Here is a 19,924-nt window from a genome sequence, read left to right on the forward strand (position 1 = left end):
TTTGGGTCTGAGTCAGATCCAAACTAAACCGAATCTTACATGAAGATATTACATTAACTGGATTTGGTCTTCAAATGAGTCCACTTCTGACTAGCATATGATCTCATGTCTACATGTAAACTCGTTCGAACTTTTGACATCCGACTTTGATGAAATTCTACAGGAGAATTAGGTTGGGTGAGACCTTCGACTCTATGCGAGAGAGGATTTCCCCCGCTCACCCGGAATTGGTTTGATTGGCCGTGGTTCAATTTTGATGAAAACTGAATATGAAATTTGAGTTCAATCAGAAACTGAACTCTTTTTTGCTTTGCTAGATCCAACTAACAGAGTTGAATTTGGGTCTGCCATTAACGTTGGGACATGGTTTTGTGCAGATAACTAAGATATAAAGTCACATCCAAAACGATGGCCCCCATAGATTTACTCTGCTATATTCAAGTGCGTCTGGAACGCGTGCCTGCCTGCGGTCAATGCTATACGCAATTATAAAAATAATTACAGTTAGCCACTCAATTATTGAGTTATTTGTAAAAACGTCTCAACTTCTAAAAAATTGCATTCGGATGCTCAGTTAGGAAACTAACTCTCAAAAAGCTGCCTCAACCATGAAAGCCAGCAGGAACCATCAAATTAGATAGAAAAGTGGCTTCCCTCTTGTGGGGGTCTCAGCGCGCACAGAATACATGATTTCGTATTTGGTTTAACATATAGTTTGCTTTGGATAAGCTGAGATTGTCGCTTTCAAGTGCGCAAAAGCAGGTCATGTACCTTGAGAGGACAAAGGGTTGAATAGGAGTTTTAGCCTTCCTCTAAGATAGTAGAATGAAATATTCTTGTCACTGGTGGTGCATTTAAATCAAACGGGCAAATGCGTTTCATTATGGTTTATTTCGTTGCTGCCGGCAATAGAATATGGTTTCTAGATGTAAAAAATATGATTTTGCAAAGTCACTAAATCATACTATACTTCGAGGCTTTGATTTTATACCATTATAAGAATCATCCAAAGCTACGAAGCGGATCCCATTTGCGGTGAATGTCTTATTTAGATCATATCTTCAACGTTTGATTAAGGAGAAGAACAAATTTTGTAAAGTAGGAGCAGCTAGGTAAGCATGGTATCTTTTATATATATATGAAAAATTGGATGGTGACATTAGCTTTTTAGAGTCACCCAACCATTTCATCATGGTCGTTCAATCCATCATGATAAACAGTTAAAAGAAAAACAAGAATAAAAAATGATAAACAGTTAAAAGAAAAACAAGAATAAAAAATGATAGTATAAGTTTCCAATCATTTGTATCAGATGGACGCCTTGATTACATGGTTGAGTGACTCCGAATAACTAAAGCTATATATATATATATATAAAAACTGGCTCCGAAAAACCTATCGGAGCCAGTTTACTTCATTTTCATATTGATGCATGCTCATTTATACATGACATGCCCTTAAAAGATACGAGCGTTCTTAAAGGCAGAGAGAGAGAGGGAGAGAGGTTTGACGCGCAACGTAGTTTGGATTTTACAATCCACTTTAGCTTCATTCAGTCAAATGGCACGTCTTTAATGTGCTGCAAACCTCAAATTCAACTTTTTATTTGTCGTTTTCAACATTTGTCTTTTATGCTCACAAATATAAATTTGAACGCACTTTCAAACCTTCTTGAGTAAATCTAAAACTTTGAAAGTAGCACGCATGGTTGGTTGAAAGCTTTGGCTCTCAAATACTCATATAAAAGATCGTATGATGATTTTTGCAAGTTGGTATAAAAAAAACTGAAATAAATATTTAAAAAAAGCTAGAACGAATCTAACAAATGATTATAGCACTTGTACCTCATTAATTTGCTATATGATTAGAAAATGAGAGAGAAATAAAATCCTCAACTCAAAGTCTTGAAAAGATTTTGAATGTAGCAAATCTTGAAAATATTATCGAACACTGACCCATAAGATTGCCCAGTTGGGTAGTTGGGGAGCAAATGCCAGCGAGAAATACAAGGAACCAAAGGAAGGTTCAAAATCATTCACCTATTTGATGAAAAGACTCGACGGGTGGAAGCCAGTGTTGTCGATATCGGTCTCGTACCTTCAGATAGATTAAGTCATTTTTTTTAAATGTTTTAAAATTTTATTTAAAAAATTACTTTTGTACTAATAACATCTAATTGCAATTAATACTCACTATACTAATCACTACCCATATATTCTTTTGTTTATTATCTTTCTATTAATTTAGTTTATTTCATTTTTTTGAACAAAAAAGTTTTAAAAGGCTGCTTGATTTGACCTGTTTTTTCATTGACCCGTATTGTTAAAGTTGTCAACAGACCAGATATGAAATAAAATGTACCATGCGTTCACCATATTCAATTCATAACATGATGTGTACATATTCTGATCCAAATACGAAATGAAGAAAAGTCATATATTATATCATAATCCGTTCTTTTCAAAGTTTCCAACATCAATCCAAACTAAATTTAACGTTTTAAAATTTACATCTGAATCCAAACCCAAAATCTAAACTGCATTATCATATGGACCGACCCTCAAAATGTATACAGATATTGGATATATGATATTCATTTACAACTGAATTCAAATCCTAATTCAATTGGATATTTGTTCAAAACTGCATCAGAATGTATGATTGTTCTGGATATTTGTTCAAAACTCAAACTGCATTATCATATGTTTGAATGTTTTCCATGATCGCATGTTAAATGTTTTTCAGTTCGGTTGGATACCCGATCTGAATCCGATCCATTGACGTCTGTATTGTGAATTTTGGTAGGAGAGGTAGCTGAGCCTGTTAGCATTATTTAGATACATTTTTTTTTTATATAGTTATAGTAGCCTTTCAAGTTGCACTATTTTAGATATTAAAATCTAAAATATAGTTTCTATTCACTAAGCTATATTTTCCTTAGTAACGTCAAATGTTGATGACAACATGTAACGTTAGATCTATCGTTATTCTATTGATAATCTTTACTGAAGTTTCCTTGAACAGTTTTTAAATTTTAAATATAAAATCTATGTCTCTTGTTGATGATGATGATAAACTTTTGTTACTTGCTGGGGCAGCTGGGTAGGTAAAGGGTTGAGTGATTCAAACTGTATAATAAACGAGTCGAGTTCAAGTTTCGTGCTTTAAACGAGCCGAGCTCAAGTTGCCTAAGCTCGATTAGGCTCTTAGAAAAGCTAGGTAGAAACTTTTTCAAATACTTTTGTCAAAGTATTTGAAAAAAAAATCAAAATCAGATTTGAGGTCTAATGTGCGACTGACTGATCCATGATCCATCAAACTATGCCTTAATCGTTGAATTGAATGGGTTTGCGGCCAATTCGATCTGGATCGGTTGATGAAAAGAAGTTCAAAAAGTTAAAAGACTGTTTCGAAACTTGGGCGGAAAAAAAGAACTATCTCATCAATTAAAAAGTGACACACCTTGCCGTCTATGATCCAGAAGAATAACACGCATGAGATTCAGACTGACCTCCAGACTTTCACTAGCTCGCCAATATAATGAACTCGGCTCATGATATGACATGTAGCACCATTAAAAAATTATCGAACATGATAAACGAGTGGACTGGATATAATTACCAGTTCTAGATTTGTCCGGACTGCTAATTAAGATTCGTACTTTTTTATTTAAAAATATAGTATTGGACCTATTTACCTCGTAAGGGCTTAGATTGTGGTTTGTATTTTATTAATCTTTGTCTAGGACGGCTTCCTTATCCTAAATTTGATTAACCGAAACTGAGTCAGATACTTAACTTTTTTAATTGGATCTATGGTTCGGATGGAGGAACAATGAAGGAGAGGATAAAAGTACCAGTGTTTGGATTGTTTATTAAGGAGAGAAAAAAAAAAGGAAATCCAAAAAAGAAAAAAGGAAATGAAAGGAAAAATTTCAATCCCTTTGAAAGTAGAGAAATTGAGACGAAAAAAAAAAGGTTCTTTCTCCATTTGTTTTTCCTTCTTTCCTTCTCTATTATTAATCTCTCTCTTTCATTTTTATTCCTTTTTATCTCCCTTTATTTTCTTCCATTAGTACGTTGTCAAAGAAAGGGGATTTAAATCCGGATTTGGATTATTATAGCTATCCAGATCTGGTTCTGTTTAAATGAACAGACTCGATTGGGTTGGAACCCGATCCAAACTCTCTCTCTCTTCTCCCCCTAACACGTGGACAGACGCCCGCTCATGTAGCATTCAGGCCACGTCCGGTAAGAGTCCCGGCATCAAATTCTCGATCAATCGACCTTCGGTGGCCCCTCCTCCTCCACCACCACCAGCGTTTCGTGTCCAAGATTCGCCGCTACCTTTCCTCCACCACCACCGGAACCTTGGGTCTTATGGTCATGGGCGAAGCCAGGCACGTCTCACGACCATCCGATTCTCCCCAACGCGGTCAGCTCCACTTTTTCCCGGCGTTCTTGTCCAAATCCCTGGGCGAATTTGCTACGTGAGCAGGCTTCAATCCAATGGGAAAAGTGGGGACTCCCCTCTGCACAACTTCCGGTATGGGTTTCACCCCCTGCCCATCTTCTCATGTTTTCCTGTTTCGTGGTGCAACCGTCAATTCATGGAATTTAAGCAAGTTGGGTTCATTTCCTTTTGTCATTGTCAGAAGAATGTGCGCGTAATGTTCCATGGGCGGAAGTTTCACACCCCTCTTAGATTAGCGTTTCCTTTTGTTCGTTTGTTTGTTGTGAATTGTGGTTGAAATTTAATGATGGTTTACATTCTGGCTGATACACATTAATGTGCCTTTGTCATAGTTTTGTGGTCTTGGATTCATATTGAAGTATAATGTATGTTCTGTTTCAAAATGACAATTACTGATGTGGATCTTCCCAATTTGTGTGACGCAATTATTGACTGGAAATCGTTTCGGAGTGGAAGCTGTGTATGGCGAACTTTTGTGTAAATTCTAATGGATGACGTCCATGAGATTTCATTATGGAATTAAGGGACTTGGTTTGTGAAATTCAGTGGCGGCAATTGTCTTGCATATAAGACGAATCGACAACAATAGTTGTTTGAGCTGTTTAAAATTGGTCTTTGGAGCACACTGATAGTGAGTTCAGTTTTTGTATGTTATCCAGAAGGAATTCTCAGTGAATTTGGTTTTTGTTTCGGTTTATAAGATGGGCATATCCTGGACCTCCTGTGCCAGGGTTCTGGGAGGGTCGGGCTAAGGTGGGTCCTAACCTTAGCTTTAGTAAATTGGCTGCTCGCAGGATGTGAGCTTGCTTCACACACAGGGACCTATGGATAATCAATTCACCAAGCAATGGCCGTCATTTTGGTTAAAGTCAAAATGTGCCATTCTAAGTTATGCGCCACACTTTAGACAGTTCGATGCTTGAGCACCACTTGTATGGTGGGACGAACTAGTTAAGCAGGCAGATCATTGAAGATGACATAAAAAATGATGGGGTGGCCAAAACTATAATCAAAGTATTAATTATAGAGGCAATTCCATGTTTATGATTGGGGAAAATGGTGCCAACCATAGTGAATTTGCCCTGATTTTCATTTTGAGACCTTGGTTGGCTGGTGTTATTGAAGGGCTGCTGAGACGAATTAATCAAGGTTGCCAATAAAGACTTTCAAATCTAGCACAAAAATATAGATTCAAATGGATTTTGTGGGCCTGGTCGTGTTTCATACGTTTCCTGCTTCAAATTGTAGGCCTGGAAAAGTTGCAATTGACAATTGATTAGTACAACTTCATTGTGTTCTTGTAACAATGTTAACCGGTTAATCATACTGAATCTCAGTCTGGATCTTGATCTAGAGATCAAAGGAATTGTAGGTGGCAGGATGACAGCTGTGGCATTACCTTTTCCCTTTGGATATATGAGTCAGCTATGCTGCTTGAGTTTTCCTCTTGTGGTTGCTGTTCCAGTTCCTTGCATGGTTGGAAATATTGAAGTTGAATTGCTTTTTGTATCTCATGAATATAAGAGGCTATTCAGCTGCTAAAATGAAGTCTGTTTGGGCAATTTACTGTACTTTGAGAATGTCACTGCACTACTCTACTGCCTTCATTAGGTGCTTATGTCATGTTAAGTTTTTTGCTGTTAAATGGTGTGAAGTTTCTAATCCATGCCTGCTGATTTTTGTTGACTCTTTAGAAACATGTGATATGGGATCTGAAGAGGAAAAAGTCTCTCCTGTGAAGAGCAAGAAAAGAACATTGAAGACTGCATCTCAAATCGAAGCACTAGAAAAATTTTATGATGGTAAATATGCCTGAACTCCAGGTCTTAGAAACTTGCTATACTATATCTTTATTCAGTTTCCTGTCAGAACTGATCTAGATTCTTTACTCTACAGAACATAAGTATCCATCGGAGCCTATGAAAGCACAGCTTGCAGAAAAATTGGGTTTGTCTGAGAAGCAAGTTCAAGGATGGTTTTGCCATAGAAGGTCAAAGGACAAGAAGCTATCGGATGAAGAACACACAATTAGGAAAAATGAACTCCAAAGTAGTGTGAATGATTGTGCTAGTGGTGTTAGGCATGACTCTTGCAGCAGCTCAAGGCAAGGAGAACACTTTTATGATTTCAAAGAGGTGGAAAGTCAGAGGTTCCAAAGCCAGGCATATCCATGTTCAGGTTCAGATCTTAGAAAGCGATATTTGCTTGCAAGAAATTTTAGTGTTGTGGATGATACATCTTCAGGAAGCAGCTCAGCATCACAAGATAAGTTGGACCCTGATAAGTATCTTTATGGCATGAAAAACGTGAGATATTCTTCTACAGATCATGGGTATGAAAACATGAACATAAAGGATAAACCAAGAGTGGAGTATATGCCAGTTTTGGATGCTCTCTATATGGATGAAGCAAGTGAACACCCTTCAATTCTAGCAGTCAAAACTAAACTTGGAAAGATGTACCGCATGGATGGACCACCACTTGGCACTGAGTTCCAACCAATCCCTCCTTGTGCCTTTGATTCACCATTGAGAGACAATGGACATGGTAAATGTGCATTCATTCTGGAAGCATGTGTCTTTTTTGTCTATGCTAGAGAAATTGTGACTAAGTCATGCATCATTGCTACTTCGACCTGGGTAAATCTGGAAAAGAATTTTTTACTGTTGATTTTTAAGATACCGACTATTGTATGTTATCAAAAACTGAAGAAAGTAGAATAAGACAATAACAGATGGAAGATCATTGTCACCATTCACTTCAGTGTCAGCTTTGGTGCCTCTGGAGCTCCATTAAAATTGAAATGCAAAATTAGCTAGATGATGAAAATCTGATTAAGTGCCATCCAAACTGATATTGTATTATTCCCAAGAAATGTTATATGGTTTGTATCCATGGTGTGCTCTCTCTCTCTATATATATATATATATGTGTGTGTGTGTGTGTGTGTGTGTGTGTGTGTGTGTATCATATATATATATATATATATATATATATATAGCAATTGGAATCCACTAGACAACCTTTTCTATTTGTGAAAGACACCTGGCAACTATCCAGTCATTTTTACTTGGTCCACTCCTAGTTGAGTGGGCTTGGGACATTTTTTTTTCCAGTTGTAGCATTGGAAGAGGCTGTCATTGCTTCTTCCGCATCCTTGTGACACACCTAGTACAAATGGTCAGCCTGAGAACTCCTTTTGATGGAACTCACCAGTAGTAAGTCTACCATGTCTGAACTATATGAATATTGCAAAATATTGTTTGATGCACCGTTTGCCATCATATTCTACATGTAAATGCACTTAAATTTCAGTTCTACAATTGACTGATAGAGTTTGTCCGAGACATCTTTTTGCTTTTTGCTTCTCCCTACGTAATCTAATTCTTCAGTAAGTTTCCTTCTTTGAGTTTTCAGTTTTCACTTCTTCTGAAACCTTCTGTCTAACATTTGGCTGAGTGTCTTATATTCTCTCTCACTTGCTTGACAGAGCCATATTATATGGGTGATTCTATCCAGCAGAGTTCCCAGAGAATGCCAAGATCAAGGACTGATTGTCATGCTGGTAGGGTAAGTGGTTTTCTTTCTCTAAATGTCCTTGTTTTTAATGCATCTCTGGTAGAAACATTATGAATGTTCTTGTATGCATCAGCAAAATGTGTGACGCTTACTGTCACAGAAAATGACTCTGGAGCATAATTTTTGTTTGCTTTACCATCTAAGGAGCTTTTCCGTATTGGAGTAAATGGGCTTGCTCCAAGAGTTCTTATTTCATGTTTAAATTAGTTAAGTTGTTATCTCACTAGTTTTGTAATTCATTTTCTTCTAGCTGGCCGCTATATATGCCCTTGTTCTTATAAAATTTATTATATTGTGGTGCTTGTTTTTCATAATTTCTTGAATCAGATACATGTAAGAGCTGGGAATGCTTTCCATTCTAGTGATTCATGCTTAAGGGAATCAGGTCACATGGAAACTCTTCCTTCTCTATTCCTCCAAAAGTATGCATGTGATGCTCCAATGTGGAACCCTGCGAATCAATTCAATCAGATGCCTGATCTGCACCCTGAAAAGCAGGTGGATGAATTTTCTGATAGTGAAGCATCAGAATTTATCAGCAATGAGTCAGAAGCCTGGTCAGCAGGTGGCATGAGAGGGATGCCTATTACCAATCCAGGTTACCATGACCATTCTTACAGTGGTAATGTCAATAAAAAAAGATCATCCTTCCTTCAGATCCATCCTCACAAGGTCTTCGCGAATATGGCAGAGGATGAAGTGAACTCCACAAGAAAATTGAAGGTGTATTCAATAGTTTATAATTGCACCCTATTGAATGCTTTTCCTTTACATGATTGAACTTATTGATGCCTAGTTATTGAAGCTCTTCTCTGTCTGATCACTTCATCTGCAGAAAGAAAAGCTGCATGAAAGACCCAGAATCAACAGAGAAAATGACTCCCCTGCTATATTAAGTTCAAATCTTGTGAGACGAAAAAAAAATGTAAGTTTTTCACAATCTTCTCTTATTCAGATACGTAATGTGTTTTCTTACTAACCTTATTTTTGTCTTGCTTTCACTGGAATGAACAAATTAAAAGGGTGGGAAAATCCGTAAACAAGTGACTACACAAAAAACCGGTGCTGCTTTGGGTCAACAGAGAATAAAGCCAGTAAAAGGGTTAGTGGCAGCTTACTTTATTGACAGACTCTATTGCATGTTTTTTTTTTCTTTTTTTGAAACTTGTCGTATTCTAAATACACTTGCTAATCTGAAATAAACTTTTCTAAGTGAGTTTACTAGTGATCTCCTCTATTGTCTTCATTTGAAACGGAAAGCTTTTCATTAAGTATTTCTAGTACCCGACCTCTAGTTGTTTATGTCAGAAAAAAGTATGGTGGAAACACTTGCAGTTCTTTATTATGATGGAGGGTAATGCACACCACCAAAATTTACTTCCTTGGGAACTATGGGAAACCCTCTCTGCCTGCTTAAACTCTATCATATGTAATCCATCATTTCTTGGAAGCATCAAATTGATTGTTCTACGACTGGTTGTGCAGGTTTACGGGTGATATACCAACCAGCTTTAGTGAGGATGAAGCAGAATATACTGGCTCTTCTGTTGAAAGATAGTACTAGGTGAAAAGACGAGGATGGAGTTGCTTTCGTCATGTTGGTGGAGAAACTAAGCGGTTTGGAGAAATCAACTGTCTTGGTTACATGGAGTTCAACTAAATCAACTAAATGCATGCAGAAGATGGATGTCCATTTTCCTTCATCATTCTGACCTGTCACAGCTCAGGAATTCCATATTATTCATTGCTCGAGATCTCCACCCAAATTGAAATCATCTTTGCAGTTTGGCTAGAAATATTTTTCTGGGATGAATAACATGAAATGCCTCAGTAACTGGAAGGCATGCTCACCAAACGAGGGGTCTCTCAAGTCTCATCGAGATGATATTTAACATTCTCCGCCAATTAGAACTTTCAACCTGTTAGAAGCTGCTATGGTGTACAGGCTCTGTAAAGTTAGTCAGATGTTCGTGGAACAATGTAGTGTATGTCTTTATGAAGATTAATTTCATTGCTTGACAGCGGTGAAAATTAACCTGCTAGTGTAGCCAGCTGAGACTCAAAACGTGACAAAGGATTTTCTTTTTCAAAGTCCTTTCAGACTTCAGCGCCTTAGATACCAACATGATGCATAATCTAACATCAAGGTGACAAGAAATGCAATGAGGCTCTTCAGAGATTGGAGACGACTGCCAACAAAGATCAGGAGGGTCACTAATGGTGGATCCGTGCATCTACTGCTGTAAAATTGCCTTCTAAAGTATCTAGTCTGTTAACCACAGCACGGTTGAAGTTTGAACTCTTAAGGTGTTCCCGCTCAGTTGTGAGAAAGATGACCTGTAATTATTTTTCCAATGATAGATTACTGAAAGATACTAATGTATTTTGAGTGTCAAACTTCTGATGTACCGAGACATCTATGGAATCCATCCATTGAATTGCCATCTGCCTGTAGATTTTCAGGTTTTTGTCAATATTGAGACTCGGGAACTCAGGTTGTTTTATCTTAAGTTGTGAATTCAACTGAAGAACTGTGGTGAATCTAATTCGACATAGATAGCATTTTTTTTTCTCTTAATTTAGGAAAAACCTGCCGTCTTTTTCTCTTTTTGGTCAATGGGTATCACACCGTGAACCCAGTTTGATGATCTGATTTGACTGCCAAAATGTTAAAAATTATGTGACAAGGTACTAACTAGGCTTATTACAGTGACCATCCCTTGCAAATCTTTTAGACATGAAATTATGATCAATTCATTCTTATGCATATGTTATTATTAAGAAGAAATAGTGTTTGTAGTATTGGGCCTTTAAGTCTGACAGTTGAGCATAACTTTAACAGTATTTGCAATTATCCGACTAATATTCAGCTCATGTACCTGATCTAATTTATTTTAGCTTATTTCCCTTAGACAGAACCGATGAGGAGACAAGTGGCCCTATAACGCAGTTTTGGAGCTTCCGGCGCTGCTGTCAATCAGAATTGATGCGGAGAATCTTTCTCCTGAGCCGACCACTGCCATTGATGAGTACAGGCGAGCAGGGTGATGGTGAGAACGTTTCCTTCACAGGCTATGCCTCTGTTTAGACTCATGCTTATACTCTCATCGTACATGCATTCATGTATGGATAATACTGTACACTGATTATAGTTTAAGTATGAGTATTAACGTACAATCAATTGCTTAAGTACCTTCATTGAAAAATAATTAAAGAATTATCTAATGAACTAATTCCTCCTTATTATGCCATTAGTATTTATACCAAAAAAAAGAGACAAGATTGAAGTTAAGTTGTGGTAGAGTGCGTATGAAAAAGGCAGAGAGAAAGATTAACACCCACCGGTGCAGGCCCCCCATTTTTTCCTACTTATATTGTTTTTCACTCTGTGATTAATTTTCTTTTGTTTTTCTTTTTGGACAGAATAATATACTTTGACAAGAAACCATGTGAGACAAATGAGGCCTAAAATTTTCAAAAAAGGGAAGTAAAGGCAAAACCAACGTTCTATAACAAGACAACTATATATTAAAAGGATTTTTTATGTGTGTGTGCATGCATGCACACATGCTTTTGTCCCTTTTGTGTGTGTGTGTGTATGCATGCACCCAGGTATGTTATGTGTGTATCCTCATGTGTAGCTAGGGCTAGGCAATCCCGTACTAGATTATGCCAAGATATACAAACTGTCAAGTTCTTGACCTATTTCTCTGTCTTCATGTGTAGCTAGGGATGGAGAATCCCGTACTATCTTGTAAAGCATCAAATTCTTGACCAGTTTTACCTCAAAGGTCTTATTCTAGTCGACAGTAGTGGAAGGATGAATCATCATCGATCACCAATTCTTTTGCTTACAAGATACAATCGTTCAAAGAGCGAACGATCACTTATATTTTATTTTAGTGGAAAATTAAATTATGGCAACCTCACAGTGACGCAACTAGTCAACTTCTTCTTTTCTCTTTTCGTTTCATGTCTAATGAACATTAAATGAGCGAAACTTTTCCAAGATTTAGGTTGATAAGATCAGGCTGCCCTGAGGGCATGTTGAAGGTGCGTCTCCAATTCGAAACTCGAATATGAGCCTTGTAGCGTAAAGAGAGTGGGTTCTACATGCAAGTTGAAGAATGCAGTGATCTCATTCCTTTGTACCATTGTAGCTCCGGACCATTCGGACAAAGGGAAAGAGAGAGACTTATTCCTTTGTACCATTGTAGCTCCGGACCATTCGGACAAAGGGAAAGAGAGAGACTTATGCTCTCGTCCAAGCGGTGGGATAACCCTTTCGCTCACCCGAAAAATCAAATTCCTAAAAAAAAAAAAAAAAAGTGTTCTAAACAAAGGTCATTCACATAATGTCCCAAAAAATTTTCAAAATATTGGTTTGCATGTTTTGTAGGTCAACATTTTGTCCGTCACAGGACTCAGATATGTCCATAGAACAAACACCTTTTTGGCTTTCAGGCTGTACAAGGTGTATGGATTTAAGTGGCTAAAAATCTAGTTTGACTTAGTTTGGAACCCAAAAAGGAAACAAATGATGACATACAATAGTCTGAAACCTGTTTGACACCTATCTTGTTAAAGAGGAAATTGTAATTTTTAATATTTTGTATTCTTTTTTTTTTTTGCAAAATCTATGATATTGATGCGATCTTCACCTCAAAAACATTACAAATCCACATATAAATGACATTTTTTAATGTGTAAATAAAATTTTACTTAATTAATAGTTTCAACCCATTGCAACTATGCTTGAAGCAGACCTTCCTTTAGGGATTTAATAATTTGGATGCAGATGATTAGAGTACATAGAAATCAAAATTTGGTTTTGATATAGGGATTTAAAATTTCATTTCCTCTTCAAAAATGCGGAAATTTTCTGTTCTTCCATTCTCACATTGCTTCTGAATTTTCCCCTCAACTAGTTGTGTTTTCTCATTTTCATGTAAATTTCAATAAAATGGGAGGGGAGCCCTCTCTCCCTGCATGTTCGCATTAGAAGATTCTTATGTAAAATATATATCAAAGATTCATTATACTAAAAATCTTATGCAGTAAGGCTGCAAATCGTTCGAACCTGCATCCAAACCTCTCATTTACCAGATCCGACTTAATTGGATCTCTCCTATCTATAGGATAGACATAAATATGAGTCTTTTATAAGACATGGTTATGTACCATAGCCCCGATCCAGGAGCCAAGGATTTCTTCCTTTCCCCTTGCCTCCACAGATCAAAGGGTTGACATTCATGCCACTCGAATCAGCAACCACCTACCAACTGGCCATTGGTCCGAGCCGGTGTGTCAAACCCTTTGGAGTTGTTTCATACTATTAAAAGTTGTTTGGCAACAAGGACATTCAATGAATGTCGCATAAATCTGCCTCAAAGATTAAGACTGATTCATAGAACACTAATTCTAGTATACTGTGAGTATATACCAATCTTGAAGGCAGATTCACGGAATACTCATTGAATGTTCCTATCGTTTGGTAGTTGGAACACTTTAAGAGTGTTCTATAAATTTACCCTAAAGATTGGAGCAGATTCATGAAATCCATATATCTACTTCCATGAAACTGCTCCAATATTTGAAATAAATTTATGGAATGCTCACAAAGTGTTTCGTTTGTCAAATGTCTGCATTTGCCACAAAAGTGGGGTAGATTCATGAAAGACTTTATAGTATCCAATAAATCTAAGCAATTTTTGGGTTACATGTATGAGACTAACACATTATTAATGTTCCCAAACTTCCCCTTATAGCGAACTCAACTTATACGTTGAACTCGGGTTTGATTCTTTAAACACTTTTCGTTTGTTCTCATGCCATTTTTTTAGTTTAGTCTCCTCTATTTCTTACATGTACCAATGTTGGGGGTTTTTTTGGCAAAACTAGAAGCCTGTAGTTGGAAAGTTCAAAAACCTATGATAGCAAAGTTCGATTGGTAATCATCATTGATAGTTTTCCTACCTAAATAGACCAAATTCAGGCCCCAATAATCCACAAATCATGATATTAGAACATAATTTTAAAATATTTTTGGTCTAGCTGAAAGATCTAGTGGTTCATACCATTATGCAATCCATCCCTTTGTACTTTGAAACTGTGAATTTACTCTTTGACAGTCATGGAGGTGAAAAATCTCTCTTATGGCTAGTAAAAAAATCACAATATGACTGTATTTGTCAGGGAACAGTAGTGGTACTCTACAATTCATAACTGCTGCTTTCTATAGGAATTTCCCTTTGTAAGATTCCCTTCTGGATGTTTGTATTTCAAGCACAAAAAACAAGGATTTCATTGCATATAAAACACCCAGGAGGACATCTTCTCCCACACGGCAGATCTGAAACAGTCCCCTAAATCTGGGATCTCTAGACCATTTATCCCCTTCTGTCTTTATAGCTAAGGAACTGCACCAGTGAATGCCACATTCCTAAGGGCAACTGTATTAGACTTGGACTGAATTTACCACCCAATCAGAACTGCATTCCCAAGCAACCCGACTCGTTGGCAACGCTTCATAATGCAAGAGAGTTTGAGAACAAAGAGCTCTCACGCGCTTTGGTGCAGTATCTGAAGGGACTTTGGCGTAATCTGTCGCTATATAGACTACAATTCTGAAGTGAAAGTCTACCAATTTTAGTCCCCAAGGGGTTGATGCAATGAATGGGGTAAAGACTGGTAGGCGGCTAGCTTCTGTTTCGAATATCCGAGTTCCGAGGCACCAACTCTTTGTGGTGCAAACATGGGGTCACCGATACGTAAGTTGAAGTGCGGCAGGTGCAGCACCCTAAGACACCTAGGGCAGACTCTATATCCCAAGGGGACGAGGGATTGGGTGAGAGCTTCGGCTGAGCCGTAGGATGAAATACTCCTCCTGTTGACCGGCCCAAAAGATCTATCAATTTTCATTTTGAGTTCTTTGTTTATTGTCTGTTGCCAAGTGATCTCAGTGGCTTACCCTAACACACTAGTTTTAGGCATGCATGTACATCCAAGGAAATGTCGCCTTTTAGAGGCAGCAAGCAGGAAACCCATGTAGTCATGGCTACCAACTCCCACTTATCTTCTAATATTATAAAGTATTTCTTTTTCATTATACACAAATTCTTGTGCACATACACATACATAGAGAATCATGTATATTACTTAACAATATCATCACAACCACTATCAGAGACACTCTTTCAATTGGGAAGATGGAGTTAGGCAGATTCATAACAGATTATTAGAACCACCATGAAACATTCAATCAATTTGTTCAAATTGCGTACAATATGGCATATTAAAAGTAACTATTTGAAAAAAATAAATGGCAATTAGCAGTTTTGACTTTATTAAATTACTTTTTACTGTGACAAATTGTAATCCACTTGATCAAATTGACATAGATGATCTGAAGCAGTTTTCATGAACCTTACGTAGAGTACTTTTTCTCGAAGATCTATGAGTCAATCATGGAGATGGACTTGCAGTTCATTCCTCAACCAGCAGTCATAGGGATGTGAGAATTTAGTTCATAAAACCATATGATCACTTCATAAAGTGACCATTGGGGCTTAGGATGCCAGTGTACTCTTAAACTTTATACACTCACATCAGCAAAAGCAAATGGCCCCAATTGTTGGGCAACTTCTTAGCCTGTTTTTCATAGCCTTCGATCTAAGATCCAAGGTGATTTGAGATCCGTACTGCTGTTTATATAAACGACAGATTTAGATCCATGATTTCGTGATCCTTGGTGAATGTAAAAACTGCAGATCTGTAGTTCAAGCTGAGGTAAAGAAGGGTTGGTGGATGCATGTATCTTACATCTATGCAGTTCTCGGATCACTTTGAATCTTAGATCCGAGGCTATCAAATGCAGCTTCAAGGTCGCCCAAGTGGTGACCAGGTCTTCGAGTCAGGGTCTGACAAACTCTCGAGGTATTTCATGCTCAGCTCCTTATTTAGGAAAAAGTAGAAAAAATAAAGGTATCTAGGCTAGATATGTTTGAAGCCATTGATAAGAAGCAAGAAAATTTTACAATGGTTACACCAACCTTCACACACACACAGACACAAGCATGTGCACACATAAATACATGCATGCACGTACATGTGTGTGCACCCAACACACTAAAGTTATAAGCATGAAGCAAAAGATATATGACAATAGTAAAACTAGTGTAACTTTTACTTATTTACCATGGTTACGGTAAAAACATAATGTTGTCCATGCATGCATTGGTCCCGGGCTAAAGAATTTCTGATCTTTTCATCTGCAGTGATCGTGATGAGACTGAACCCAGTTGGCTCTTTTCAGATATTTATCCTAAGGACCACTGTACCTCTTACACCAGGAGCTCCCCTTCTTAGCCTCATGACAGTGGATGCACATTTATTCTATGTGTTGAATGCTTTAGATGGAATATACCACTTAGCCAGGGATCTAGAAGATGCAGAATTTGGAGTTATCAGTTCTTTTAAGAATGAATTCGATTATGAAGTCTTTGGTTTTGTAAGATATTATAATTTAAAAGGATTAAAAACAGAAAGTGAAATGTGAATATTATAGGAATGTGGAGCAATCTACTTTGGCATAGGAAGTAGTTCATGAACAGCAGTGGATAGAAGGGCATTGACATGAGAAATTCCACCCACTTTTTTGCTCAATTTCGTTTTCATTCAACTGCTTTTTTAATTCAAAGAACTGACCAGATCACATCAAATCTGATAGGTTTTTAACGGGAACAAATTGAAAGTTTTAGTTTTCCAAAAAGATAATGATAAGAAAAATGGAAAAAAGATAGATACCCTGAAGATGCCGAAACATTTCTTCATGCTTTGGAACTCCATCAAATAAAGTGTCGTGCATTCATTGTTTGCAATTTAGAAAAATAATACTTACAGAAATGGAACTGATGGCCGGACTTTCACAGTAACCAACTATTCTACGCCCCTAAGGGGAAACCAAAAGACTTGTTACGGAAATCATGAAAAAGAACCTACAAATAATAATTTATAACATTAAATCAACTGGGGATAGGAATAATCAGTAATTATTGTACAATCGCAAGAAATCAACGAACCCACTAGAGAGATTATTCTTTTTTCATCGATTCGAGTGGTTCTACCATAATCAAGTTTAACATCACTAATCTTATGTTTCGGCATTTTGAGGTGAGAAAGGCAAGAACGAACAACATCAACAACACAATAATTCAGTCAGAAATTATGTAGCAGTAAGGATGAGATCATAGAGGAATCTCCAAAGCGTGGCTCATGTGAAAAGCTTGACTTTGCGCAGAAAAGTTTGAGTTGATCCATCATTGGGTTGCTTTGCCTCAATTTGCCGCTTGCAACTTTATATAAATAAAAAATAACAAGGCAAAGAGGCTCCATTGTGAATTGATGTTGCCCTATCATGATCATGATGGTAATGGTGGTGATGATGATGATTCAAATTTCAGTCCCACCCATGTCAATGTCAGCCATGTGGATGATGGCAGATGGGTAAGGCTCAAGAAGCTTGCTTTTGCATGCAGACAAACTATAAAAGAATATGAGAGGGATATATATATATATTCTCAGCAGAAATTCTACTTCAAATAATTTATAGAACATCATCTAGTGGGGGGAAAGCATGAGTAGTTTCTTAGCTTAAATGTCCCTTTCCTTGCTGATAAATCTTCTTAAAAGCATATTATTAAGGATAATGGTAACTTAAGTGCATTGACTTCCAAGTGTACAGGGCCGCGGAATGATAGGCCTTACTTTTTCAAAGTTGACATTGATAGCTTAAATTCGGCCAACAAGAGTTCCATCCACCTAGCTAGTTTTACATTCTTCAAGTTGAAAAGGTCAATAGTTCAGTACCTCTTAATTTGGGTGAACACGGTTTCCCACTACCAAAAGGAAAGTTGAAGCTCTCACCCAACCCCCGCTACCTCTTAAACCCATCTTAGTAAAGATTTAACTTAAGTGAGACACCAGAATCCTAGAATCTCATTGAGTTCCAAGTGTCGAGTGCCGCCGAATTATTAACCGTCAATTCGCGGACAAGAGCTCCATCCACCTAGCTAGGAGTTATATTTATTACTCTTTCAAGTTCAAAAGGTCAATAGTTTGCAACCCATATTGATTTGACATCTTGAGAGGCGTAGTCAAGGTGGGTTGCTAATAAATGAACAAGGAAGTTCAATGATGACCAAGCTGCTGCCAATGAGATCTCCAATTACGTTGTCAGTTGAAGATCCTTTTTTTGAGAGAAGTTGAGAGAAGTTAAGCAGTTCAATACATTATAGATAAATAAGTTATAGCAAATCTGGATAAAATACATTAACATGATCATGCTATTAAACATAGTTGCTGGCTTAAATGAAAAATGAAGCGATACACAGAATGGAAGGGAGAAAGTGGGGTGAAAAAGCAGAACCATGCAAATCCATTATTATTTTTTTATATTATAGTCAGAAAGGCTGCATTTGGGCCTAAAACTAGAACCTCGCCCTAGGCAGGGGTAGAGCTAGGATTTTTTTCAGGAGCAGGCCGACAGTCCAACTTTTGAATCCGGGTAGGGTCAATTGAATTCAAATCCAAAAAATACATAGCACAATTAAAAGTTTTTTTTCGTTGGCCGGGGTGGGGCCATGACCTAGGCGCCCCCCTTCCCTCCGCCCCTGGCCCTAGGTCTTTGCATGTTTTAATTTGTGCAGAGGGTTGACGCCCATGAAAATTGAAGTGATAAGTGACCGCGCATCAATAACCGGCCTAATCCAAAGAGCTTGAGGTTATAGTACCATATTTCAAGGAGTGGCAGAGCCAAAAAATTTTGGCTAATGGGTACTCTTTAAAAATTTTCATTTTTTAAAGGACACTAGTATATATAAATAAACAAATATTTAAAGGCACCTACATCTGGTGTGGACAACTACTTACATCAGCTCTCCGCCACAGATTTCAAGTCCATTCAAAGTGTTCTTGTGGGTTTCACACAAGTACTGAAAGTCTGAAAGTATTTAACTTAACAATTTAAAGTTCAACAAACAAGCGTAAATGGTCATTTTTGGACTATGCACATTACCGTGATTATTTTCATAATATTTATCGTTAGGTTATACTTTTGGATGAACATTAAAGTTATAATTACAAGAATACTCAATGATGTCTCTCTTGGCTCTACCTAATCTTTTGATTCCGTTGACTTTGGAGTGGAAGAGATTAAATTTAAAATAATTAAGGACATGACTGCTACTTCCACATAAACCAAATGCTCACTATGTATGCTTAAGACTCAACATCATCCTAGTTAAAATATCAAATCCAGGTGCTTAAACACAAATAACGACGATTTCTTTCTACAACAAAACAAAAGACGACCACCAACAATATAAAAAGCAACTCTTCATGTATTTTTGTCGATGTTTCATCTTCATTCTTTATTAAATTTAATCACTCACTCACCCTTGGCACTAAGATTCATGCTAAGTGCTTTGATGTCAATAGGCTCGATTTAGATTGGATATCCAACCGAATTGTTTCAAATAAATCAGATATGAAAATATATATGCTTCAAGTATAAACCTTCTTTTTTATTAGTACTTTAATATAAATTCAAGCCCGAATAGGAAAACATTCTTGAATGTAGTAAACGGTACATTTGATTCGAATATGATCCAATGACATCCCTACTTCAGTCACACGATATAATCCTACGTCCTAATTTTATTGGATGTCTCCGAAGAACCTACACAATTTTCTAACCAACATTTGAACTTAATCTCTAGTTTGATCACCAAACTATCGGCCAAGAAAACACTGTCGCTACTCCGTAATCTATAAAAATGACACTAAGTACAATTTTAATATTTGCTAAAAGACA

At 37.2% G+C, this 19,924-nt stretch overlaps 1 protein-coding gene across 3 annotated transcripts; it reads left to right on the top strand.

The window, feature by feature from the left end:
* Positions 1-4,220: 4,220 nt before the first annotated feature.
* On the top strand, positions 4,221-10,526 carry LOC116246496 (homeobox-DDT domain protein RLT1). Of its 3 annotated transcripts, none has more exons than XM_031618401.2 (8): positions 4,222-4,545; positions 6,168-6,275; positions 6,370-7,020; positions 7,964-8,043; positions 8,551-8,775; positions 8,888-8,977; positions 9,075-9,154; positions 9,538-10,526. In XM_031618401.2, exons 1-8 carry the CDS (start codon positions 4,509-4,511, stop codon positions 9,608-9,610), a joined length of 1,344 nt encoding a protein of 447 aa, XP_031474261.1. In that variant the 5' UTR covers positions 4,222-4,508; the 3' UTR covers positions 9,611-10,526. The 3 variants fall into 3 exon arrangements, with proteins under 3 accessions (XP_031474260.1, XP_031474261.1, XP_031474259.1); XM_031618399.2 differs by having other exon boundaries at positions 4,223-4,545; positions 8,380-8,775; XM_031618400.2 differs by lacking the exon at positions 9,075-9,154 and having other exon boundaries at positions 4,221-4,545; positions 8,380-8,775.
* Positions 10,527-19,924: the final 9,398 nt, after the last annotated feature.

Source organism: Nymphaea colorata, chromosome 1 (assembly GCF_008831285.2).
Source record: "Nymphaea colorata isolate Beijing-Zhang1983 chromosome 1, ASM883128v2, whole genome shotgun sequence".
In the NCBI taxonomy this organism is placed as follows: domain Eukaryota; kingdom Viridiplantae; phylum Streptophyta; class Magnoliopsida; order Nymphaeales; family Nymphaeaceae; genus Nymphaea; species Nymphaea colorata.

Excerpts from the sequence above, each read along its gene's own strand:
- LOC116246496 (XM_031618399.2), top strand. The coding sequence starts at position 4,509 with ATGGGAAAAGTGGGGACTCCCCTCTGCACAACTTCCG. Across the intron at positions 4,546-6,167 it reads TCCCCTCTGCACAACTTCCG|AAACATGTGATATGGGATCT; the intron begins GTATGGGTTTCA and ends TTGACTCTTTAG. Across the intron at positions 8,978-9,074 it reads TTGTGAGACGAAAAAAAAAT|GGTGGGAAAATCCGTAAACA; the intron begins GTAAGTTTTTCA and ends ACAAATTAAAAG.